The sequence below is a fragment of the Anticarsia gemmatalis genome, chromosome 16 (assembly GCF_050436995.1).
Source record: "Anticarsia gemmatalis isolate Benzon Research Colony breed Stoneville strain chromosome 16, ilAntGemm2 primary, whole genome shotgun sequence".
Taxonomy (NCBI): domain Eukaryota; kingdom Metazoa; phylum Arthropoda; class Insecta; order Lepidoptera; family Erebidae; genus Anticarsia; species Anticarsia gemmatalis.
In genome coordinates, this window is record NC_134760.1 from 8,241,179 (window position 1) to 8,267,706 (window position 26,528).

At 34.4% G+C, this 26,528-nt stretch overlaps 2 protein-coding genes across 7 annotated transcripts in view; one reads left to right on the forward strand and one right to left on the reverse strand.

Annotated features, from left to right (window-relative positions):
- The window catches only part of LOC142979379 (uncharacterized), a 313,104-nt gene that overhangs the window by 246,627 nt on the left and 39,949 nt on the right, over positions 1–26,528 (reverse strand). The gene's annotated exons all lie outside the window — the stretch shown is intronic.
- LOC142979258 (collagenase-like) lies at positions 2,043–3,748 on the forward strand. Its single transcript, XM_076124088.1, has 5 exons — positions 2,043–2,273; positions 2,406–2,673; positions 2,761–2,850; positions 3,018–3,217; positions 3,583–3,748. The coding sequence occupies exons 1-5, from the start codon at positions 2,082–2,084 to the stop codon at positions 3,685–3,687; spliced, it is 855 nt and encodes a 284-aa protein (XP_075980203.1). The 5' UTR covers positions 2,043–2,081; the 3' UTR covers positions 3,688–3,748.

Here is a 26,528-nt window from a genome sequence, read left to right on the forward strand (position 1 = left end):
AAAATTTTTGTTTGTGCTTTTTACTCTCGTTTATTTTGCAAGTATTTTGTGACGAAAGTATTATATTTTATCTTTAGTGTGGGTGTAGACTTTAAAAAGCGCAAATAAGCGTGGCCACCATTATTTTCTCATTAAATCACCTACTCTTATACTCACAAATTTACTATGTTTGCGGTTAAATCTAAACCTAAACTAACAAAGCTTTACGTTAGAATAAACTTGAAGATAGAAAATAAATAAGTATAACTTATATTAGCTTGACTTACTTAAGTGGGAGTTTTAAGTAATTATTATTATGCCGCGTGAACGAAGTCTCACTGTACAGAATGAAGTTGTAGAAGTGTGTTGTGTGTGTTGCCACTGATAGCAGTGATAACAGTGATAGCAGTGATAGCGCGTGATAGCAGTGATAACAGTGATAGCAGTGATAACAGTGATAGCACTGATAGCGCGTGATGGATGGCTCATTAGCGTTACATCAGCGGCCAACAACTTGTTCATTTTCCGGCTTTGTGGTGATATCTACTACTAGCTTCGAAATTCCCCGTAACATTAACAACAGATAACTTAAAATTTTATCCGGAAATTAAATCACAATACAGATAAACGGTTTAGCGTTGTTTTTAAATATTTATTTAAACTGTGGCACTGTGGCATGTCGGCACTCGCAGCGCTTAGGAACATATTATAAATGCGAAAGTTTGTTAGAATGTTTGTTACTCATTCACTCAAATACTACTGAACCGATTACGATGAAATTTGGTATATAGCTGAAGACCCAGAATAACACAGGCTTTTTTTTATCCCGGTATTCCCGAGGGATCGGGATTTACACGTGAAGGGTTTCCATGCGGACGAAGTCGCGGGCGGCTTCTCGTGAGACATAAGTACAACAGTCAATCTATACTAATATTATAAAGCTAAAGAGTTTCTTTGCTTATATGTTTGAACGCGCTCTTTGAATCTCAGTAACTACTGGTTCGAATTGAAAAAATCTTTTTGTGTTTCATTAAATAGACCATTTATCGAGAACGATTTATCGATTTGATTAATTATTAGTATGTAATAGTAAGTATCTATATGATATGTATCTGTGTGAGACTTGGGGTTTTTTACAGGATGTTTTGGATGGCATTATGTTATTATGACGCCTTGTTATCAAATCAATCTTTTATCAACAAAGAAAAAAATGATAACTATTATTTTTTAACATTATTCTTATTTGTTTGCAAACGATACCGTCCAAATGACGTAACAGCGCGAGGTGCACAGTAGATCGATTCTTTACTGATATCGACTACCGACAACCGGCTGTCATCGAGAATTTTTTAATGAAAATCTGATCAGCACCTCTGTACCTCGATTATCTACTACAATCGACTACCGACAACCGGCTAGCTATCGAAATTTTGACATTTAGAATGTACTGCCAAAACATTTCCTGCGACACCCGCCAGAGGCGCTGATCAGATTTTCATACAAAATTTCTGGATGGCAGGTCGGTTGTCGGTAGTCTATAGTAATGGAGAATTGAGCTACTGATGGCCGTTTTAGGAACTATTTTGGCAGTACATCCTAAATGTCAAACTTTCGATACTCGACAGTACCGACTGTACAGAATCGCGCTACTGTTTATTCATACGAGTTGTAAACCTACCGTGCATCTAATTTATAATATTCCGCGTGATTTTGTCAAGCACATGTCGCCATATTCAAAACTGGTGTTGAGAAATAAATAATTTGATTGTATGCCATGTCTCTGCGCCATACCTTGTATTATATTAAAAATCATCGTCTGCATTTCTGCAAAATCTTATTGTGTTGGCTTAAGGATCAAATTTCGAGAAGTAATTACAACGACTAGCTAAAGAACACAACAGTGACAATTATTTAACAAATCATGTTCTTTGACGTATTGATTGATTGAACGTTAATTATCTGATTGACAAATAACAAACAATTATCAAAGTTGATTTAATTTGCGAATGTCGCTTAATCCCGGGTGATAAGATAGATGCCGTCTAATATATAAGTTGTAGTAGCAGAGGCCACAAGTACCACAGCACAACTACAAGACAAAGATGAAGACCCTGTTGATCGTGTTCGCACTCGCGGCGCTGGCGCTGGCCTATGAGCCGATAGAGAACAATTACCACGAGAATGTGGGCATCCCGGAGGCGGCACGCATCATGCAAGCGGAGCAGGCGATGGACTTTGACGGCAGCAGGATTGTCGGCGGCTCCGCGGCAAATGCTGGTGCCCACCCTCATCTGGTATGTGAATCTATATCTTATCATCTCACTCACGTGCTTAATATTGCTCACTTTGGATTCATAAAAGTTTTTAAAATGATATCCATTCAGTTATACAAATATACGAGTTTGTCACGTCTTGTGCGTCCACAGGGAGGACTGGTGATCACGTTGACCAGCGGCGCCACCTCTGTGTGCGGCTCCTCTCTGCTGACCAACACACGCTCCGTGACCGCTGCCCACTGCTGGAGGGACCAACGCAACCAGGCGCGTCAATTCGTCGTGGTCCACGGTTCAAACCGTCTGTTCTCCGGCGGAGTGCGCACCACTACCTCCAGCGTCTCCGTACACGGCAGCTATAACGTGGTTAACCTCAACAATGATGTCGCCATCATCAACCACAACTGGGTTGGCTACAACAGTCAGTATCGTAACACTGTATCTCAGATATACTTCTCTCACTACTACTGTCTCACTCTCACTTACTAATGTTTATGGTTCGTTACAGACGTGATCCGTAATATCGCTCTGGCCAGCGGCAGCGCCAACTACGCAGGCACATGGGCGCACGCCGCCGGCTTCGGTAGAACCGGAGATGGTAAGTTATTTACTATTACTCTATCACTTACAATGCGGACTGACTCTTGATGTCTAATGATACAACACCGACCATAAAACATCATTATTATAAGAGCAGTAAACTCGTGTGGCATTTAGCGCGACATTGCTTCTCGATTTTATTATAATAAAAGTGTATACAATCAGGATCTGGGGGTGCAATCACTAACAACCAAGCCAAGAGGCAAGTGAGGCTGCAAGTGATCACCAACGCCGTGTGCCAGCAGACCTACGGCAGCAACAATGTGATCGCGTCCACCCTGTGTACCAGCGGCGCTGGTGGAGTCAGCACCTGCGGCGGAGACTCAGGTGGTCCACTCGCCACCTCTCCCACCGGTGGTATTTTGGTAATGAGACTCATGATTGTTTTTTTTGTTTCGTTATCGTATGGTTAGTGGTCAACCTAGTGTCAAAGTTGTTCAAGCTGCCCGAGAGGCCTTTGACGTGGCTAAACGACTGTTTTCTTAGTAGACAATAGCCGGGACCAACTTTTTACGTGCCCTCCGAAGAACGGAGACGCTCAGCTCAAATACCACTATGCGGTTACCCATCTGTGGAATGACCGCGCCAAGGGTTGCCACAGATCGTTTATCGACCGGTGAGCGCAACTGGCTATGGGCGCCTCCATAGATAGACACATGATACATAAATGTTGGTGTATTAGGGCACATGGTTCCTTACGTTGTATTATAATATGATTGTTTGTACACAGATTGGTATCACGTCTTTCGGCTCGCCGCGCGGGTGCCAGGTCGGTCTGCCGGCAGGGTTCGCTCGAGTGACGTCATTCAACGCCTGGATCCGCGCCAGACTGTAACACTATCTAGGGAACGCAACCAACGACGTCAAACTCACTCTCTCACTGCACTAGCTCTCATCGTCAATATACTCTTTGATAAAATTGATTTTGTTTTATTCAACCACATACTCATACCTCGTCGATATGAGTTCATGGCTTGTAACTATGTTAAGTACCTGCCCTTATGGTTACCACATTTATTGTATGCATGAGGGGCGGTATTCTAAATTTTTTCACATTTATAATAACATTTTCTAGAGTTTAGGACTCGTTTAAAAGGCATGAGCAAGCTTAAACAAGGTATTTTAAAACATAATTTCTAATATAAATAAAATTAAATACCCTCGATAACCAATTTATAATTAACTTTGAGCAATATATCCAAAAATCCTACACACAATTTTAACTAACAACGCAGTATCCCAAACCACAAAATGCGTACTTATAAACATGTAATCATTTTAATTATTAAATACCTTTCAGTTTTCAGTGAACTAACGGTCACACACACTAACAACAAACAGCGGACGTTAGCAAATATTAGTCATTCGACGCAGTCACCAATATTTACTTTGACTAATATTTACTTAATGACCTATGTTTTAATAAAGGTTGTTTAACTACTGTAGAGTTTAATAGCCTGGCTCTATATGTGGTTAGTATGAAAAGTACTTAAATGAATGGGTTTATAGAATGAACTTAAATGAAACTTAAATGAAATGGAATTAAATGGGTACTAATACTTTTTACAAAGAAGTCAATAAAAGCAATGAATGGAATCAACAACAAGTTATCTTTCTACCTGTCATCCGCTTTAAAATAAAAAAGAATGTTGTGTGACTATGTATTCCAGGAATTTCAATTCTGCCGCTCTATCATTATTTTTTTATAGTAACTAACCTATGTTAAAAAAATATCATATTGTAAATATTGTGTCTATTTCTAGAAATCGAAAAATAAGAAGCTTCAAGTGGCCTTAATTTAGGAAACATCTCTATTCAATATATTGTATACAACATAGTTTACTATGTAAACTAATTTTAAGTCTTATTCAAATGTCCAACTAGTAAGGATAATAATGTTTGTTTGTTTGTCGTATGGTTAGTGGTCAACCTAGCGTCAAAGTTGTTCAAGCCGCCCGGGAGGCCTTTGACATGGCTTAACGACTGTTATCTTAATAGACAACAACCGGGACCGACTTTTAACGTGCCCTCCGAAGCACGGAGACGCCCAGTTCAAATACCACTATGCGGTCACCCATCTATGGTATGACCGCGCCAATGGTTGCTTAACCCACAGATCGTTTACCGACCAGTGAGTGCAACTGGCTATGGGCGCCTCTAGGATAATAATAATATAACCTCACAAATGAAACAATATCTAATCAGTTCGAAACATTAAAAAGGTCAATCAAGCGTTAATTTCCTTCAGTAATTGGATAGGTGTCTGCAGTTTCACCTGTACCTATTACGTTCCTTCCCTTGCAAAGGTTAAGCCAACTAATGCTAAATGCTCCAATTTTCTCAGAGCGAGAGATTTGGTCGCGTGGGACGAAATTCACGAAAACTCGATGCTATTTAATGCTGACCGATAAGGTTGAATTTTTTACCTCTAAAAGGTTAATTGATTGTTTAAATGTATAGTCTTTTACACGGAGCTATTTTGCCTAGAGACAATGGTATAAAAATGCTGTAATTAATATAATTATTGGCAAAAAAATAGGCAATGCTTCTGTTTTTCAGTACAACTGAGGGATCTATTTCGGTTTAAATAATTTAAAAAAAGTTATCGATGTCTTTCAATCTATTTTTTTATGTAAGTCGGAAAAAGATAAGTACAACACATTAACACATCTTAAACTAAAATCGATTCTAGACAAAGACATTTTTCACATGATAATTTTCTAATCTGTGCATCTCCCTACTAACTCAATTTAAATTCTCCACTATCCCAGTAACAAGCAAAGCAAATAAACAAAAACTAACTTTGCACCGAAGAACACCAATAAATATCTAAACAGGAAGTAATTCTAAAATCTAATAGAGTTTTGCTGCAGTTGGCGTCGCGACGTGGCCGCGTGGCCCGCAATACGGAGCAGTAAATAGGTCAACTGACGGTCAAAGGACTTCTAACAAGCGATAATGTGATTGCCTCACGCTGAAATAACCAATGCCTTAAGGGAAACTTGACGTGTTGAAAGGTATTTCATGGTTTGTTTTTGTATAAACATGAGGAAAGTTGGGGAAAGTCGAAAGTTTGTTAAAGTTTACGAAGGTTTTGTACCTGCGAGTTTGGTTTCGTTGATCAGTATTTTGATTAAGACAAAACTATGGTTTTGTGGAAAACTTTTGCTGCAGACTTGCTAAGTCCGAAATATACAGCTGGAGTAATTAGGTACTTTTATTTTTTTGCCAAATTATTGAAGACGTAAAAACTAGCGTTACGTATCTTTTGACAATAAGATACTGGTCGTTTCCTTCGCAACATTCAATATTCTAAAAAAACTCGCTTACTCTTCACTGAAATAAATTCCGACGTCCAACAAAATACAACTACTTTACTACATCCCAAATTCAGTCCTTAATTCTGGATCTGGCATAACATTCCAGCAGAATTTAGCCAGTTGGATTGCAGCCCATCTATGCTGTTTGTACACTCACTGAACCTCATTAGTCCGTACACAAATTCCAAACACGGACACGAAACGTACCTGAAACAAAACAAAAAAAATCCCATTAGAATGAAACCACATGTTACAGCTTTAGATTATTTAAATATAAATATAACAAAAGAAGCGAGACTTTTGTTTAAGCTGAGCTCATTTCACGGTTTTTGATATTCCGCCCCCGAAACCTAATTATGCTTGTCCCGAGATGCCCGAACAAGTAGTAACGCCATCTAGTAAAATTCGCTCGAACTATTAAGTCCCAATATGAGGTTCCGTGTCGCGTATAGTTTGTTCAACGAGGTTATTGGGAAAAACTTTTATGATGCTTTTAATGCTTCCTTTATGCATTATTTGTGTATGAAATCAGTGGTATCATGTTCGTATACAATTTAAAAGGTTTTTATGCCAATGAAAACCGTTCGACCATATATATTTTTTTGCTATCTTGCGTCGACATGTGCATTTTAACTTTGTATAATTATTATTTCTTATCTGAATTTCCCGTAACTTGATAAATATTGCCAAGTTATTTTTAAAACTCTACATATTTCAATATTAATTTAGGGGATATTTGTATAATTATGCAAGCTGGATATGACATAAAAATATGTAGTCCTAGACTTATTTATTTTTACAAATTCACCTCAATTATCCTTTGTTTTATTTATTTATTTATTTTAAACTTCATATACATGTGTATATAGGCGGACTTAATGCCAAAGGCATTATCTACCAGTCTACCTTAGGGTGATGCAGAGATTGAAAGAAGTAGGTGTTTAAAAAAATTAAAATAAAGGACGTTAAGAACCAGGTTTACCAATAAATAAAAATAAGGTCATGTATGTACGTGTACTTAAATATAAATAGGTTTATACATACATAATGATTAACAAATAAGAAATATTAAATACATATACCCATATACATAAATAAATAATAAAATATACTATATACTGAATTATACAATATATATTATGAATAATAAATATATATAAATAAAAACTAAGACGAGTGTGACGATTCTGCTACTTGTTTTAACAAGAGATTCCGCACTTTGCTCTTAAACGTATGACGGTTAGTGGTTAGTATTTACTGTATACTTCCATACTATCCTCCAACAACAGCTTATACAAACTTACAAAAAACGTAAAGCAAACCGAGGTACACGTTAAAGGCGTGAATTCCCTTAAACCATACATTACTATATTCAAATAAAAATGCCTACACGATATCCCTTATTGGTTTTACAAGCGTAACTCCTTACACAATAAAAGTTAGAATTATTCAAAGCAATCTCAGATTTTATCGCTCGACACGTGAAACTTTCGCGGAAGAACAAGTAATAAACAAAAACAGAATCCGAGAGATGGCCACAAAGTTACGCAGTTAGCCATTCCGGCTATAAACCGTATAAAGTTGATATAGCTGTTGCGTTAGGTATCTTGCAGTTTGGATGTTTTTTTTAAATGAACTAGGAACTAGTTAACGCTATCAATCATTTGTATGGGAGAAAAATGTAACGGTTAACTTCTCAAGCATGTGGTACAATCTACATTTTTTGTATAACTATGGATACATGATATGGCAATAATAGTAAGAGATTCTTTAATAAGACAATTCAATAAGAATTCAGAGCTATCATCAATGCGACACCTATCCGTAATATAGAATTGCTTAGTCAAAAATCTTAACATAGAACATCTGATTGAAATCTTTTTCTAAACATGCAAAAATCTAAATTTAATTTAGCTTCTTTCTATTGTTTGTTAAAATCGCCATAAACCTATGTAAATAAAAATTATCGTACACATGCTTTATAACACGAAACAATAGCAGCTGTAAAGCCAACTTAGCATAGCTTTCATCTGACGTTGCCTAACAAACTGTCCGCTCTAACGCCTTCGATATGAACACTTTCATGAAAAAACCACGCGCTATGAAGTGAGTAAACCAACGAGTGCCGGTCAACGTTTTGAAAAAGAAAATATGAAACAACATTTGGAGAGTTATTTTTAATATGTTGTAATAGTAGATTTTTTACTATTTATAGCTTAGAACGATTTTTTTGTATTTACAGCTCCGAAGATGAGGAAGTCTGTTTAATGGACTATTTCTAATACCTAGAGTTAAAAAATATCCCTCATCCAGACTAAAATCCTTGTTTGGAATTCAAACTTGCAATTTTGATTGAAAACAAAAATATAATAATTACACATTATATTATCTTATCTTCTGTTAAATATGTGGATATCTTTGTTTACGGCACATACTTTGCGCCGATCTCGTACATGCACCGTACACGGGCGTTTTAATAAAAATAAAAATCTGCACTGTAATCGACTAATTTTATTGTACAGTGTGTTCAAATCTTTTCAAACAAAACAATATTTTCGTTTTCAAAGTTTTCCTCTTCAACTAGTTTAGTTTTACCTTCAAAAGGCTTTACAGGAACAATCCTAGTGGTACAGCACTTCTGAATCAATACCCAGGGAGCGATAGCCTGCTTACGTCACAGCGCTCTCTCTTTGTACGGAATCGTACGAAATAACAACGCTTCCAAAATGTTTGTAGTAAAAGTATTTTTGTTTTTAAAACGAACAATAGTTTCTACTGTTTTAACTTTTAAAGTCATACGTAAGAGTGAGTAGGTTTTTCAAAATATGCCAACAATAGGCTAAAAAATTATGTATATACTTCTTTATATAAGTTTGTACATCAGTTGTTTTGGTTACCATAGTACAAGCTCTGCTTAGTTTGGAATCAAAATGTCCATGTGAGTTGTCCAATGATATTTAATATTAAAAAGTATTTATAGTTCTTACTAAAGTTAGTAGTGTAAGTTCTAGTTAATGATTTATTGATTAGGTACGGTGCAAACGTGCTTGTGTGAAATTAGCATGTTAATTTATTGACGTTTATACTAACGAACATGCAATAACGTTAGGTAATAATGCTAATGAAGATACGCGTAATGAACGTAGCTTAAAATATGTATACATAGATATATAGCATTTTTATATCTCAGGTGGTAACCAAGAAACTGCAAGAAAAGAGGATGAGATGGTATGGACATGTTAAAAGGAGACCACCTGATTACGTTGGCAACCGGGTACAGGAGCTGTCCGTCCCCGTAAAAAGACCAAGAGGGAGACCCAAGACCATATGTGCAGAAGTGTTGCGGCGAGATATGTGAAGTTGAGGAAGACGACGAAAAGGATAGGGCGAAGTTAATTTAATTTATTCAATTTAATTTAATGTATTTATTTGAACACAAAAGATTTGGTACAAAATAGTTATGTGCACGGTAATGACTGCATTAGTTTAAAACTGTGTCGCAGTCATTAACGCCCACCTCCGTGAGTTTTAAACATAAGTTTTCAGCATACACAAATATATACTGTTAAACAAAAAAGAAAAACGAGATATAATATAACAAAAAAAAAACATATTATTTAAAAAACAAAAATAAAAGAAAATACAATTAAAGATTGTTGACTTCCAAAACATTGGAGGAAGAAGGATAAGGAGGAAGTGGAGAAAAGGTGTAAGGAAAGCTGACCCCACAACCATATGGGGCGAATAGCCATGCAGAAAGAGAAAAGTTGTTACCAGGGAGGCTACAAAATGCTACTACATACAAAATACTAGTACATAGTTAACTTTAAAGTAAGTATACTATTCGAGTATTCAAAGTCTAGTCTACTTTAGAATTTGGTATGCTTTTTTAGCTAAGAAACAGTCTTAAAGAAGGAAAATTTGTACAAACTGTTCCGTTTCTCTCTCAACGCCTATATTTTCTTCCGCCAATAAAAGTTACAACTCCGAGTTAATCCCTTTCAATTTGTAAACACGACAAATTGTACAGCCCACCGTTTTGTTTCGCGTCCCTACAGCCTTGCGGAGACTATTAAATTGAGGCCTTAGTACTAGCGGGTGAGGGTAGCAGAGCGAGTAGCGAACAGTGAAAAAGAAAGTTGGCCCAATTGATAAGCGTTAAATGATAACAGGACACAAATATCACGAGACCTTATACTTTTTATGGTTACTTCGAATTATAATAAAAATGAAAAAAAATGACTATAAAAAGGCCTCAATTACTATTTATACACAAAAAACCAACTATTCTCCAATTAGAAAGATTTTATCGGATCGTCATCCTAAAATTTATCAAATTTCCAAAATTCTTTGAGGTATTGTTGACATGCATTAGCTTTTATAACAGATCAACTGGTCCGGTTTCACTTCTAAATTACCCTTACTATAAGACCACATTTGATTTTTCGCAAATGTCACCTACTTCCCGAACGTACAAGAGGTTAGGCCTTTAGTCCACCACGCGGTCTATAAATATATAATACGGCTATTAAAGTCAATTTACCGCCAACGCCGCGACTTCCTGCAACTTGGAACCTCCATTCTCCGCTGGCACCTGGGCCCCGCATTTTACAATCCCTATCTTTTTCCTTGTACAGAATTATCGCGGCGGAAACTTGTGCAGAAAGTTTTATAGTGAACGTAAAATTTATGGCCTTCCAGTGCGAACGTAGTCACGTTTTGAATTTATTTTTATAGAAAAGTGATCATGGGAATGTGCTTGTTATATTTGATTCTTTCAAATACGTATTTTATTTCGATGGGGTTATATTTTACCCTAGATATGGTGCAAGTGGATCAAACCAATCTCTATAACAACTGTAGTGATTTTTGTTTCATACTATTTCTGCCACGGAAAAGGATTTTGTTTAAACAAAAATCAGATTTAAAAATTTGTCACGGCAATTAAAATGGCTCCCAGAATACTTTTTTTCATTTTGTATTAATTACACAAAAAACGCATAGCAACACCCAAAAAGAATCTGTGTGGAAAACATATTAAAACGCCGATTTTTTTTATTTTATTCGCATATTTTCCATAAAAAACCCAATTTGAAATGCAAAAACGACCACAGACTCAGCTCACCCCATTCCGAATCAACAAAAACCAGAACACTGTGCGAAGCGTAAAACAAATTACGTCCTTAAAATTGTAATAACTTTTTTTATACGTTTTACACTCGTACACGGGCAAAAAGGGCCGAATTGTTTGTGAGCTGACCCTTTGCCCGTTATCCAAATAATCCGGATAAATAGGAAAAAAATAACGGGCGAATATCGTTTGAAATCCGGTTGGAGGTTACCGGGATCGAACAAAAGCGCTTGTATGGAATAACATATAAAGTCGAAAGCCTTCAAACGGTATTAATGATACAGATACAAGATTTATTTATTCGAAATACGAATAAACAGGCTTTGTGTCGATAACAAGCGAGGCTTTGTGTGTAGCCTTTTTGATGGTCTTGATTTCTTTTTAAATATGTTACATACTGTGTGCTTTTTGCTATTCATAACTTAATGTACTATAATATCATGTCAGTAGATTATACACAGTATTTCTCTTTAAACTCTTTTTCCTAAAATCTATTTGTAATTTTAACGCTTTTGTCGTCAGAAACAAGGCATCTAAAATTTGCATATACGTTCGTACTACACACAACATACATAACAGTATACCTAAGAACAAATAAAAATAGATTTACTCTTAAAATTTCTCATCTCTTTTCTCAAATACCACATTACAGATGTGCAAAAGAGATAAAACAAATTTACGCCTACAAAAGGTTTCAGTTCACCACTTTAAGTACCCAAATCCTATCTGATAGTTACATAGGCCATCTGCGGCGAACCGTTTTCTTTGCGAGATGCGAATTGTGATATCTTAAATCCTTTATATACGAGATATTGAGAATATATCTTCGACAGTAAATTATACGGAATCGAAAATATTGGAAGTGTTAAAGGTCTCGCGTTGGAGGTGGGGTCATATCAAGGTCATGTTTCTTTGAATGTTAGAAAAAAGGTGGAGTATTGAAGCTAAAATATGAAAGGAAGATTAAGTTCCACATCATTGACAAAACCATATATAAAAAAATTTGAAACATAATTAGCCTTGCCCTAAAACATGATGTGAAGAACAACCACGCTCAAAAAATCTTTAACAAAAAGGAGCTCATTGCCATTTAGCGTCACTGGTTCTTGTTTCAAGACCCTTTTTATAAGTGAGTTTAAATAATGCTCAGCCGTTATTTATAATTAATATCCTTAGAAATTCACAAATACCAATTTTCAATACAGTCCTTCATTTATGTAGAACATCGTAAGCCTTCACAATTAACCCAGCTTACAGCGCCCAACCGCAATTTGTACGCGAAACCATCTGCTGGCGAAGCGACAGACATTTATTTGTATTGTTACAAATATTCCACAAAATCATTAGGAACTTCAGATGAGGCGATACGGCTGCGATACGATACACTTCGATTTTAAGGCCTCAAGACTATGAGAGAGCCGAACGTTGTTTGATGAACTTACGTTTTATTGAACAGTACCAAGAGCAAAACATATTTGTTAAAAAAAAGTAGGATTTCAATGCGCTTTGATGATTAAAATTAACAGTTATAACTTTTGTTAATAGGTCTGAACAGTTATTTGGTTAAAACGTACATTAAATAGTTTTATATTGATTTAGAAATTTGACTTTATAATAGAGTATTTTATTTGTAATCAAATATATGAGAACTTGTTTCAAAATTAAAAGGTTTTAAAACAGCTAAAACATTTAGGGTAAACGTTTCATCGTGTATCCTTACGATCTTTTGTCTTTTTGTTATCTATCATATCGTGTAACATAAAAAGGCCGTCACCTAAACAAATACAACATAAATTCTAGGTATTGGCATTTAATCTAGGTCAAACCGATATTTGGGTATTTGCAGTCGGGTTGATATTTGGGCCGTTTCTGGTTCACAAATTGGAGGCTTATTTGTTTATTCGAACGTTCCCTCTCAAATTTTATGTGCGTTCGAGTGTCGTAAAGTAGGCTTGAATTTTTAATTTTTTGTTCACAATTTATCGACGCGTTTGTATTTACGTGGAATTGAGCAGCTGATACTGTATCATGGAGTGTTTTGATGGGATATTTATGATCATGCATTATTGAGTATGGTTGAAATGGCGTGATTGTGGAATGGAGTCGAATGATATAGATTTTGTTTATTTTGAATGTGAAGCTTTGAAACCTTTTACGCGTTCAATTTATAAATGTAGCGGATTAAATTCAATACTCAATAACTACGCGCTGTGCACAATAATGCGAGAAATGGGTATTACAAAGGAAAGTTTATAATTAAACTATGTACACAAAACCCACGGTTACTTTTCCCGTACAATATGATCTTATTAGTACAATATTTGAGTTTACCATCAACTCTACGTCTATATACCTAAATATATTAACAGTCTCACAAGATCATTCAGTGTTAATGCAACCATTACCCGGTTGAAACCAGTACCCAGAATATAGCTCGGTTCACACCGGTTACAAGTGGATCCAACGGGCACTCGTCTCTAACGATTGACAGTGACACAGACATGGCTGGGAAATGCCTTATTCTGCTTTTTACTTTATGGAGTCAATACGGGTTTTATCACTAGGTGTCATTGCAAGGTTCCGCTTTTTACAAGATTTTTGTCTTTAGAATAAGTACCTTAATAATCTTATTTGTAGACAGCTTCTAGCCGGAGTTTTAACCGCGGTAGATGATCTCTTGAAGTAAAAAGTATACTAAGTATGTTTTAATCTAGGTTGCAACTACCTGTACATACAATTTTAACATTATTGTAATTTAAATCAAATTACTGAAAAAAAATGATTTTTCCAATAAATTGAGCAAAAACTACATAGTATTTACTGACCTTACGTATATTGTTAACAACATTGTTTAATTCATATCTAACACAAGACCTATATTGTAAGGTATATATTGTTTACAAAATTGTAAAAGTTACCTGCCAAGATGTTGCGTGTTTTGAATCGCAGGCCGTCAAAGTGCCTCAGTGTGTCATACGCTTGACACCTTTTCCGACATAAAAAGGGCAAAATTAGGGAGAGATTTACGCAAAGACTTCTTTTTGCAAGACGATTCTAAAGAACTGCTTGAAGCTCAAACGATCTGTTTTATTTTTGGCTCTATTGACTTCGTATGAATTGAAATACTTCGATTTGAAGGATTTATGACGCGTGCTTGGTAAAAGAAATTTACCTGTAAACGTGTAGAAAGTAACGCTTTTTACCTAGTGAATTATCGATTTTGTAAATGTAGCACTAAACTAACAATAGAACATTACGATACACTCTGATGTATGTATGTATGTATGTACGAGTATAAGAAAGATAAAATCTTTGATTGAGCACATTCCGTTTTGAAATGTATTTAGTTAAAAAACAAACAGATCTTTTTTCACGAGGCCTATAAATATTTTAATTTATCAGTTATTGTTTATATTTATTTTACAGTCACATTCAACAGATAGTCAGTATTTTAATTTACCAGTATAATTTATGAGTAAAAAAACTAGCTTTGCATAACGTAACAAGAATTTTAATTCCAGCCTTATATCTTGAACGAACTACCCACATAAATATACCCCACATAATTTATCTATCTATTTTCTATTTTTACACGTATTTAGCTAAAAGCAATTTTATCGCAGCCTCTCCCTATTGGCTATAAATAGTTAGCCTACTTTTATGACTGGTTCCGTCAGTGTGACGTTGGACCTAGTTAGATCGATGTGAGATTGATTGCGATGCTTTGGTATAAATGTTGTCAGATTTTATTCTTAGAAACTGGTACAATATGACATATGAAAAAATAAAACTACGCGGGAAAATTTTAGTGGTTGGAACAGTCGAGGACTAGAGCCAGATAAGTTTTGGATGTTCGTAACCAAGATTTCATTTATTTCAAGCTATGTTAAATTAATCTAGTTTGAAATATAAGTTTTCTTAGCCTGCAATGATGCACAAGAGTACGAAACCACAAGTAGAATACGACAGATATCGAACAACAATATTATAACAAAACTATGAATAAAAGAATCATATTAGGCTCAGAGGCATTATAAAATTTCACAGAGGAGGTTTATGACCAGCAGTAGATATTTATTGGCTAACATGATGTTAAAATCACAATTACTACAACACTATCAACAATTGAACACTGTCTACTTTTGCATCAATTCGAGGTAAAGTAACCTCATATTGCAAAGTAAGAAAACCATTTTTGCGACTGCGACTTCTGTACGTTTTCTAAGGATATCAACAAAAAATACGTCGATAAATGTTTTAAGAACGTTTTATAGATGTTCTAACAATAATTTTTGTACTCCAACAGCCACTTAAACATAGCTGTCATGTTTCGTAACTGAAAAACTTTATGAAAAATGAGTTTACTGACTTTGAGGATCTTTACTCTGAATTTCGTCGATAAAGAAGCGAATTTTGTAAAATATTTGGTAACAGTATGTTTTTACTCAAAATATAATATGTCTGTAATCGGATGTATGAATTGATATGGGTTTCGCTTAAAAAAACGTAGACATCAAAGTACTAGTAATAATAAAGAAATAGACACAGGAATAATAACAATGTTAACTCAGTTATTTAATCATATCAATTTAAAGTAAACGTAACTCGTCTGAAAATACACCAACAAAAAATTGCATACGACAATTATTGCAAACAAAACATATTTCGAAACAAGAAAACTCACCACTCAATTTACATTCGAAATTAAAATTCCGTGTCTAGAAAAATTTGATCTCGGAAATTACTCGAAAGAAAAAAATATAATAGGCAATGGAGGGCCACTTACATACAAAAGAAAAGAACGGCTATCCCTCCAAATTGCGTTGGCACAATGTTTCAGTTTTCCTTTTATTATTCGTCAACAAGAACGTAATTATTTTTCATGTTGTTGAAAACTCGTAGTGCACGAATGAAAAGAAAATAAGGCACGGAATAGAACGGTGGCGGCGAAATTTGACGGGTTGTTTTAGGTAAATTGAATGGTTTAACAAATTACCGGTTGTGAATGAATGGAAATTTCGTTTGAATTTATTTGGAAGCATTTGTCGTTTTTCGACAATCGTATTTCCGTGGTGGATGAATAAAATGTAACACATTTTGATGACAAAAATGTCAAAGTGCCTATATGTTATGTATATGTAAATACTAAAATCATTGTCGAAATGACTTTTTCATTGGCAATATTATTTGTTATAGAGTATTAACTGTATTGTTACTATTAAGAGTTAACACACTCATTTTACTTACTACAACTTTTTCCTACTCCTATTGTAAACAACAATAAATTTTCTTCATATTTTTTTACCTCTTACCTCTTATATATCTCTACAGACAATATCACTTTGCTTAATTTTATTGTCACCAGAATACTTCATCAATAGATTGTATCTAAATATAAACCATGTTAAACAAACACCACAATATTTCAACATCACATTAATATTAACTACAGTCCACTCGATCATGCGCACATCAATTGTACCAAATCGCTATAATATTCTGCAGTAATTTTACTGCCATAATTATATTTTGAGATTAGAATTCTGATATTTGCTTTTGTTAAATATATTTATATTAATCTAGAGAACCTAGTTATTATTAATTTGCTCACCATGGAAATTATTTTTCTCTCTGTACGTCTAAAGCAAAAATTATACAAATTTACACTTAACATAAAGTAAATCACAGAAAAGTCCAAAGTAAAAAATATTGTTCAACAAGTGAAATATCGTAATTAAAGAAATAAGAAAGTAATTACCAAAGCAATATTCCGTACCACATATTCTCCAGCTAATTACCTCCAATTGATCACATTTCAAACAAAACGAGTTACAATTCAAACATCGAGCGTCACAAATGGCGGGGCGTCCAGACGGTTGGCGTAGCATGTTATTAATTACGCCTGATCAGTGAACCGTAGCACTGCTACACGGCGTAGCGTGCTACGCGCTACGTAATGAATGCAGGTGAAATTGTACACATCTGACGCTTTGTGAATTTATTGTACGTGTATTTTTATGAATATTTTTTTAGAGCTCGTTGTTTTAACTTGTTGTAACTTGAGTTAAATGAAATTGAATATTTATATCAATTTACGAATAACAGGGATGTGACTTTCAGAAATTATTATCACGGTATTGGTTACTTCATTAACAATCTTTATGTTTAAAATCCTCTGTTGATTAGTGACTGACTGACAGACGACGCCCAACCGAAACTACTAATAGCAATGGATGCATCGGCATGTACTTTGGAGGGTGTAGGTGAGCACGAAGGAGCCTTGGAAATTCCGGCCCGAATAGTGTGAAATCATACGCAGGCAAAGCTGCGGGCGAAAACGGGCTAATCAGCATGAATGATTTTACTCTATCTATTTATGAAAAGAGTCACAATTAAATTAAATTCAACAGATGGCCTTCTTTTTAAGTCAAAAATACTTTACAATATCTTTTCTTACCACCCAGTTTTACAAACTACATACAGTAATTCTCGCTCGCAATACTCACTCACAACTATAAATAGTTTTCATATCGGTACTATTCATATTTAATTTTTATGGGCTGCCGAATTCCTGTAAACAAGCCCTGTGTCTTCCCACAGTAAAGTGATATGGAGATATGCGAAGAAATACATATTCGTTAGTCGTTTCCAATCAACAGTTTCTGAGAATCACGTTACAGATAGACCTTTTGTATGTAAGGATATGAGACATATCTATTTCGATAACTGTCTTGTGATAATTGACGATGTGACGGATGTGGTGTTGTGGTTGTAATCAATTAAGTTGGTATTGCCACGTGTAAGGTTCTACGATAATTTGTCGAATCAAGACTGAATATACATATTTATAACAATAAATAATACATTTGTAGTTAAGCTTAGTTATAAGCATGTTTCATTATATGAGATGAGTAAACTGTCGCCAAAACAATATTTAACAATCAATAATGCTAGAAGTGGCTAATTTGCGATGTGTGGCATAGACATGAATTTGAACACAAATGTTCAAATTCGATCGAAACAAAAAATACGAAGTTTCCAATTTTTAACATATTTTAGAATTTGAGATAAATCTTTTCAAACTTTAAAATGATTTATTAACTGCAAGAATAAAAAAGGCGTATACGTAAAACGAAGGTTCCAATTTTTAACATATTTTGGAATTGTAGATAAATCTTTTCAAACTTTAAAATGATTAATTAACTGCAAGAATAAAATAGGCGTTGGTATAAAAATAATCATTATGTATTTGAAAACTACACTCAACTTGTAATCACCGTACCTAAATCATTAATAACGCATTTAATTAATAGTTCAGTCAATACTGTTTATTGGTGACGTCAAATCTGTATAACATTAATTTATTTAATTCCGACAGTATCGAATTATGTAACCGCACGTGTTTCACCGATTGCCGCATTTGAAATAACATTTATGAAATAATTATATAACATTGCTAAAATATAAATACATTTGAGCTTATGCAGAGCAATCTAATATATAATTCTAAATTAATTCTGTTCCTAAATTAAGCAGAATTAAGGCTTTTATAAAACAGATAAAAATAATGCCTATAGTATGGTGTGATATAATACATATATTATATCGAAAAACAGCCTAATGATTTCAACAGGTTCAAAAGTAAACATTTCGAGTAGTCACTAAGTAGGTTTTCTTTGTGTACCTATTTAGTATTTGTTATTCATCACACGAATAATAATATAATTAAATAGGTATTGATTAGGAAAGTCTTAAACCCACAGCATGCGGTATGCGGCAAACTCCAGTAGCGGTGGCGAGCTTACAGCCACAACAATCACTCTTCTCATTCTATCGTCTGAATTAGATCAACAAACTACGTAATATATCGCGTTAGAGGAAATTAGACCATCCAAATAACATCAGGATATTCCACATTTATATCGTGCTTTATATAGACCAGTGATAAGTTTAACCATTAACAAATAAATACGAAAATGTCCATTGGAAGCGAAAGCATGCCTTCGGTTTGAATCAAAATGCGGTCAGTACGATCCGATGCAAGCTAACGCTAGGTTCTTGCCCTCTTTCTGCCGGGAAACTAGACGCAAATAACCTCCTTTATGCGTACGGCTGAGTAGGGCTCAACATGGCTCCAACCTATATAAAAATGTAACTATAAATAAAACAGGACATATTTATACCATGTAATAGGTGCACGGTACACTGGAGTGTGAACCTTTATGGATAAGGTTGTCGCACCGTTACGTTGAGGAAGTCATGCGCTTATTTCTGCACGCCAATTAATACTAGTGTGATATATGGAGAAGGTGTTTTGTCGCTAGTTATGTTGTTCAGGAGATTTCTTAAGCAAAATAAGAAGTAACTTGAGAACTTGTTATTGAGACTATTTTCTCTTATTAAGAAAGGTAAAAAGACATGAGTATCTCTTTACACTTATTTAACTTTATCAAATTATGTTGTCTGACTCTTGATAAAAGATGGTTATAAGGTTATGACTACTAATCTGCCTTTAAAAGCTCTGAATTAAGGACACAGAATCCCATCAAGAAAAGATGACAACGAAAAAAAGAGAAATTACATTCAGCAAATATTTTACATTAATTTAAAATACAAAAGAAATCACAAAGAAACAAAAGACAGTGAGCCTTTGTCCTCATAAAAAATACATCATTTTGTTCCCGGACACTGCAAGAAAGAAAAATCTAGATTTTTATACCCGTATCTTCAAAGGGTAGTAAAAAATTGGACCAGAGTACCCTTCGGCATGCTAATAATTTGTATGGAGGCTTCAACGGAATTAACAGGTTGTTTTATTTGAAATATTCGTCGCAGAAAGACAGCTCAAATGGCAACTGTTTTAGTACGATGTAGGCTTTATTTTGAGTAGAATGAGTTTGTTTAGCTTTATTACTTTCTTGACATCAACCCGTAAATGTTGACTTGATCTTGATAATACGGGGACGAATTACTTGGAATCTTTCCGACAATACGGAACTGTGACCTGGCCTCGTGATAGAGCTAATATAAAAATGAATACCAAGCCAATTAAATGTAACAAAAAAGCTATTCATATTTCGAATAGTCACCAACTAGTTATTCTTTGTGTACCTAATTAGTATGTACATTGAGTACACGCACAAAATAAATCTGTTTACAACTATAAGAATAAATAAATTCGCCTTTTTCCAATGGGAATAGGCATTAACTAAAGAACTAAAATAGTTTGTAAAAATAAAAAATACAAATTTTCAAATTAATCTATTCGTAGAAATTTACCAAACACTCACACAAGCTATAATATTCAAACAATCAAGAACAATCTCAACAATCCAACAGAACAAAATTATAATATTTTTGTCCAAAAGTTTGTAATATGAGAGCACATTGTACTGTTAAAAATATGCAAATGACATTTTCCTTATCAGCCACAAGGCAACCGTTTCTGAGGTTTTAATCCCGGAGTATCTGCGGTTAATTCTGGTTAGCTGAGTATGTACCTACTTTTAGCAGAATATGAAAATTGCAAGTTGTATAATATATTTCAAATTGTAGTAAAATAGTAAAGTATTTGTTTACAAAACTGTTAAACGAGTTTAAAGGTAATAGAATGTCTAAAGAAAAAGACATACGACTAAATGAAGTAATCGGTTTCAAGTTTAAGCAACAAATTAGTATCATGATGTTTTTGTCAATTTTACTTGTACTGTGACGACAGTAGGTATAGGCGTAGATAATCGATGTTGGAATAAGCACAGTAATAATGTCATTATAATACAATACGATTGCTGATTCATTTTTATTTGGATCGTGAACTTATGAGTTGAATATAACGAACAAAATTCTATCCCAAGGAATACATAAGAATGATTTAAACTCAAAATTATCAAAAGCAATTATAACCTTATCATATACCCAACTAAATATTCAATTACTTATCACTAACATAAACTCGCACTCACATCTAGTTAACCCTCTTAAGCTTCGAGTAATTCCATCAGTATTTCACACAAACCGACCACATAATTTCACGAATAACCCCGCATCATGTCCAATACCACAAGGGTTAATGAAGTTATTCGAAACACCCATAAAATTGGTCCGCCCTAATAACATGCCGAACACGCACGAAAAAAACCGAACTTATACGAAGCTTGTAATAAAGGAAACCGCATTTTACATAACCCCTTAACTTTGAATCTTGTCCTTTTTTGCATATTTTTAACCGTCATGCACGTGGGTACTTGGGTATTAAATTGAATAGACGACTGGGTATTTATAAGGAACTAGGTAAAAGTCGTGGTCAAGCTTGCGTTTTTTTAAATAATAGCCTATATCTTTAATTATTAATACGTCATCGGCTGTATAATGAGAGTTATAGATATATACTACTAGATACTATACCGATGTAGTATATCCTTTTCCAGGATATGAATCTACATCAAAGAAATACTAGAGTAGATTTATTACTTTATGAAATAAATATGAAAAGCGCTCTTGCCCAAACCATATTCACCGCTAAGCTAACCATAATATATTCCCCTGAATACCACCGTAATCCATTAAAGCCTACTTCAATAGAATACTGAACGACCGGCTAACACATAGGTACACCATGCTTTGTTTTCGAAAAAATACAGATTATACAGAAGCAGGGGGTGTGAAATTAATGACGTCATAATTTCCGGTCGGCCGACCACCCCGCCGGCAGCGCGTGAATGATCGTCGGTCCATTCCAACCTGTGACGTCAGACGCCTTTTAAAAAACTTGACGCTTTGTTCCCCATTGACTTTAATGGGATTAGAGAAGAGTTTTAATTGAGGACGCTAGTTTGCATAACGCCGTAGCTATACGTAGATGTGCTACGTAGGAAGCTACGAGCTCACGAAGCTTTACTACGCGTTTTGACTTTTAATAATCTAAATAGGTGCTCGTAGCTTTGGATGGTTCACATATTGCAAACTAGACACAACCCGTACCAGATGGCAGAATGAAATTTACGACCTCCAGTCCATGAAGAACTATTTCACAAGAACAGAAATCAAGCCCCTGATATCTACGACGCGATCTTTTTGCTGATAAAATAAGCAAATTCATTAGTCTGACATGAGAATAGTCAATCTTAGACAAGCCTTAGTAAAATACAAAATTATTTGCTGCTACAAAATTGTTCTAAGATCTTCGCAAAGGTTTTTGTTAACAAATAAATCAAGTCTATCACGGAACGTATTCGTATCGCTTCCATTCTTCATAATGTTACTCTTAGGCTCTACTTTATTTATGTATTCATCTAAGCCTTCGCGTAACTTATCTCGAAGTCTTACAGTCTGCGTTCAACAATAAAATAAACATATCGACGTTTCTCCTTTCAATAAAATAATTAAGATGTTTCCGTATTAAAGTCAATATACCCCATTTTTTATATTTTACCACAAACGTTCGTATTTATGAATGTTGATAAGCAAATTTATTTGAAATCTGGTTATTTTCTGAACATTAGTAATATGAATATTTCTAAAATGACTTAAGACTAAGGTTTAAAATATGTATGGGTGTGAACAAGGCAAGGGAAGTTTGTAAGAATCACGCCGTCTTTGGTATCTACTCAAAAAAGGAAATGTCGTAATTTTATGTACATACATAATGTAGGGAAGTAAAATTGTTTAAAAACGAGAACAAAACACAAATATTGCGAAATTTACACATAACCAAATAGAAGATCGACATTCCCACTGTTGGCTTGCTAGTTATTTGGTTTGCCTGACGTATTCTCTGTTTTACAAATTAGGATAATCATAAAATAAAGTTCTCCTTTTAATTATTTTAATCCAGAGTCAAATTAATAAAGTAGAGTTTCTATCACAACAGTTAAATAAATGTAACCATTTATTTAACGAGTCAACATTCCATTAATATATTTTACATATTTAGAGTATTTCAACCAAAAACTCGAGTGAGCACAAACATAAATGTATTTAAGGTACTTACTTCATACACTCCGCAGTTGAGTATCACAACTGATCTCATTATGTACGGAGCTTTGAGTTATTTTGACATTTTCAACGAATATTAACAATATGGGTAATGCGAATTTGTTACAATTTTCCTTTACGTTTTGGATTTCAGTTGTGTTTACGGGCGGTGAGTCCTTTAAAGAAAATCTGACTGCTATCGTATGTATAGCTGCAAAGGTATGATGATACCGATAATAGCCTATGCTTAAGGTAAAATAATAATGTACTGTCAAAAAAAATTTGGGTGACCAAGGACTTTAAGAAAAATTTCTTTATTAGTACCGAGTTTAAGAAACACATTTAGGTTTAAGTTCAATAGCCCAATAAATCTTAAAGGCAAATTATTTTCTTTACTATCTTTTAATCCTCAAACCTAGCCTTTGAAGCCGCCTTCATCGTTCTATCCAGGTCATTGACCTAACAAAAAAGACCTAAGTTTTTCTCCCGACCTACTTATGAAGTAATAATTCATTTAAACTACTACCGGGACGGAAAGGACAAAAAGGCCGTGACAAGAATCCGCCGGAAAAAATTCAATGGGCTCATAATTTTTTGTCTCCCTCTAACACCTATAAAATATAATATTAAATCACTCGTGTATTTTGTTCAAGGGTTAAGCAGGGTGTTTTACACTCGTTAAAGAAGAGATTTAGGTATGAGTTTTCCATTTTATGGAGGTGGTTAGGATCTTTAAATAGGCAGGTTCTTTGTTTGAGATATGTTGTGTTATTTGAATGTTGAAATAAATTATACTTTTATTTCAGGCTTACGTTTTGTTAAAAAATAAACAACATGTTTTACTGATTATTAAATTCTATTGCAAAAAACTGATAACTATTTACACCTGTGACAACATACAAATATAATACGCTCTTTACAATTCGTTTGCACACAACATTGTTTTTAAAACTAAAAATGTGAATATTCCCACATTCTATTGCTATAACAACAGCACAAAAACTTCCTAAAAATTGTCGCCATCATTTACTTTCGCACATAAAATAAGGCAATAAAAACAAACCGTCTGACCTCGGCTTAGTTTAATTCCGCAAAGAGGACGTTACATTCCGCATGTGCTGCGTTTATCTGTTACCGATTTTTTTTTCGCATAGATATTGCTTGATTTCCAATATATTGTTTTCCTGCTATCTTACTGTTGACGATCGTATTCTAATCTCGAAAACGACTCGATCGAACCAATTCGAATTCGATCGATTCAGTTTCGAGATCATGTCAAATTTTACGCTTAAATCCAAGTTACTGCACTATCAAACGCTGTTTTTTAAGTGAAACAAATAAGATTGTTTAATTCAGATTATTTTATATATAAAATTGCCATGCCACAATGTTAGATACCTTCCTCCTCCGAAACGGCTTGACCGATTGTCATAAGATTTTGTGAGCATATTGAGTAGGTCTTAGAATCGGCCAAAATGTATTGTTCATACCTAAGCGACTCTATTTTTTTTTTAATTTATATGGCAAAACAACGTTTGTCGGGTCAGCTAGTTTTCAGTGTAAATCAGGGTTTGATCATCCGCTAGTTTGGATTCAAACAACGATTATGACTTTAACTCGCATCCAACTCGATAGAAGACGAATTCGATTGTCGGTATTAGGCCAGTGGTTACACATTACGTTCCTTCAAATAAAAAGCTATGCACGAGTGTAAATGGTCCATTTATTTTTTCATCTCCTTTTGTGGTTTTGTTAAGAACTGAAGATTTATGTGGACAGTTGAGATTTTTGTAACAGAACATTTTACTTAGAAAGTGACGGAGACAAATCAAGACGTTTTGGGGACGATTCATTTGTGTTGTGTTGATGCATTCGTGAAGGAAAATGTTTTGGGGTCTTTTAAAAGATGTGGGCGTATTTATCAGCCAATTTTGCAAACAAGGCGTTGCATTTATTATTAAGTAATGGTGAAAGAATGCCGTTTGCTGGCTTTTTATACGATCATTTACATCACTTAATCGGCGTCGTTGTTTCAACGGAATAATATAAATCTTTGAGAGTAAAACACATCCTAACATTTAGATCAAAATCCGATTATTGTAGAAAATATTCATAAGTCTTATCAACTACTGTAAAGAATCCGTTCACAGTTGCGGGCACAAAACTTGCTAGTAATGAACAACATTACTCTATTACAAAGTAGTCTAATAAAAAGAATCAAACATTAAAAATAATTTCCAGGTACCTCTTCCTATCAGCTTTGTCAATAACAAAACATGCACAATGAAACAACAGCCAGTTACATAGTTTGAAAGTTAGCTCGCGGTCTAGTTGGTCAGTCGACACTCGTTAGAGCACGCTTGACTTTCCTCGTTAGAATGGGAAATCAACTCACAATGAACCAGTGGCAAACTTATGTTGATTTGTTGAAATAGAACGTGGTTCTATCTAACTCAATAGTTGTCGAAGTGGAAAGCGCGAAAACTCTGTTCTTTGTTTTGTTTTATTCTTCTTTCAGCACTAAAGTAATTTATTAATTGGCGTTGAAACCATATGTGCCGAATATAATAGTCTTAAAAGAGGAATACAATTAAAGATTTCTAGATTTGAAATTGTTATTTTTTTTAAATCATACATATTCATTTTCTCTGCAAATGCATATGGCATATACTGGCTTAAGTAAATTAGGGGTGGAGAATTGGGTATTTATATTTATATGGACGCGTAAATAAAATTCATCATCTAACTAGTCAAGTAATAGGCGGATAACTATTTGTAAGCTTTTAGCATAAAACCAACGCTCATTATCGGCAAAGGCATAGTTAAAGTAAACAATCTTTATATTGCTCTGAATTGCATATTATACGAACAATCATCTATTTCTAAAGAGAACTTCACAAAGCTAAACAAGCAACTCGTTTCTCAATACATTAAACTGACAGGTTTCATTTAAAAGGATTTTAAATGCAATATTTAGATACGCTAGCGACGTTTTATTGATAGTAAAACTTTACTGCAGTCGTTTCCGTACATCAGTTTTCAATGGATCTGCGCAATAAAATATTTATTTTTCCCTTTAATTTAACGTACTCTCAAGCTTTTATCTTAACAACATCATTCAAACTTGTAATTTTACTAAAGGTTTTTTACTGAAAGATTTATTTGCATCAAGAACCTAATCCTATATTCAATTCTCGTATGGACGAAATGTCTGTGTAAGTTCCTAATATTTACGAGTTCGTTTGTATTTTC

Bases quoted from the DNA above. Each gene is read 5' to 3' on its own strand.
- LOC142979258 (XM_076124088.1), top strand. From the start codon at position 2,082: ATGAAGACCCTGTTGATCGTGTTCGCACTCGCGGCGCTGGCGCTGGCC. The intron at 2,674-2,760 runs GTCAGTATCGTA...GGTTCGTTACAG, and splicing joins CAACTGGGTTGGCTACAACA to ACGTGATCCGTAATATCGCT. The intron at 3,218-3,582 runs GTAATGAGACTC...GTTTGTACACAG, and splicing joins CTCCCACCGGTGGTATTTTG to ATTGGTATCACGTCTTTCGG.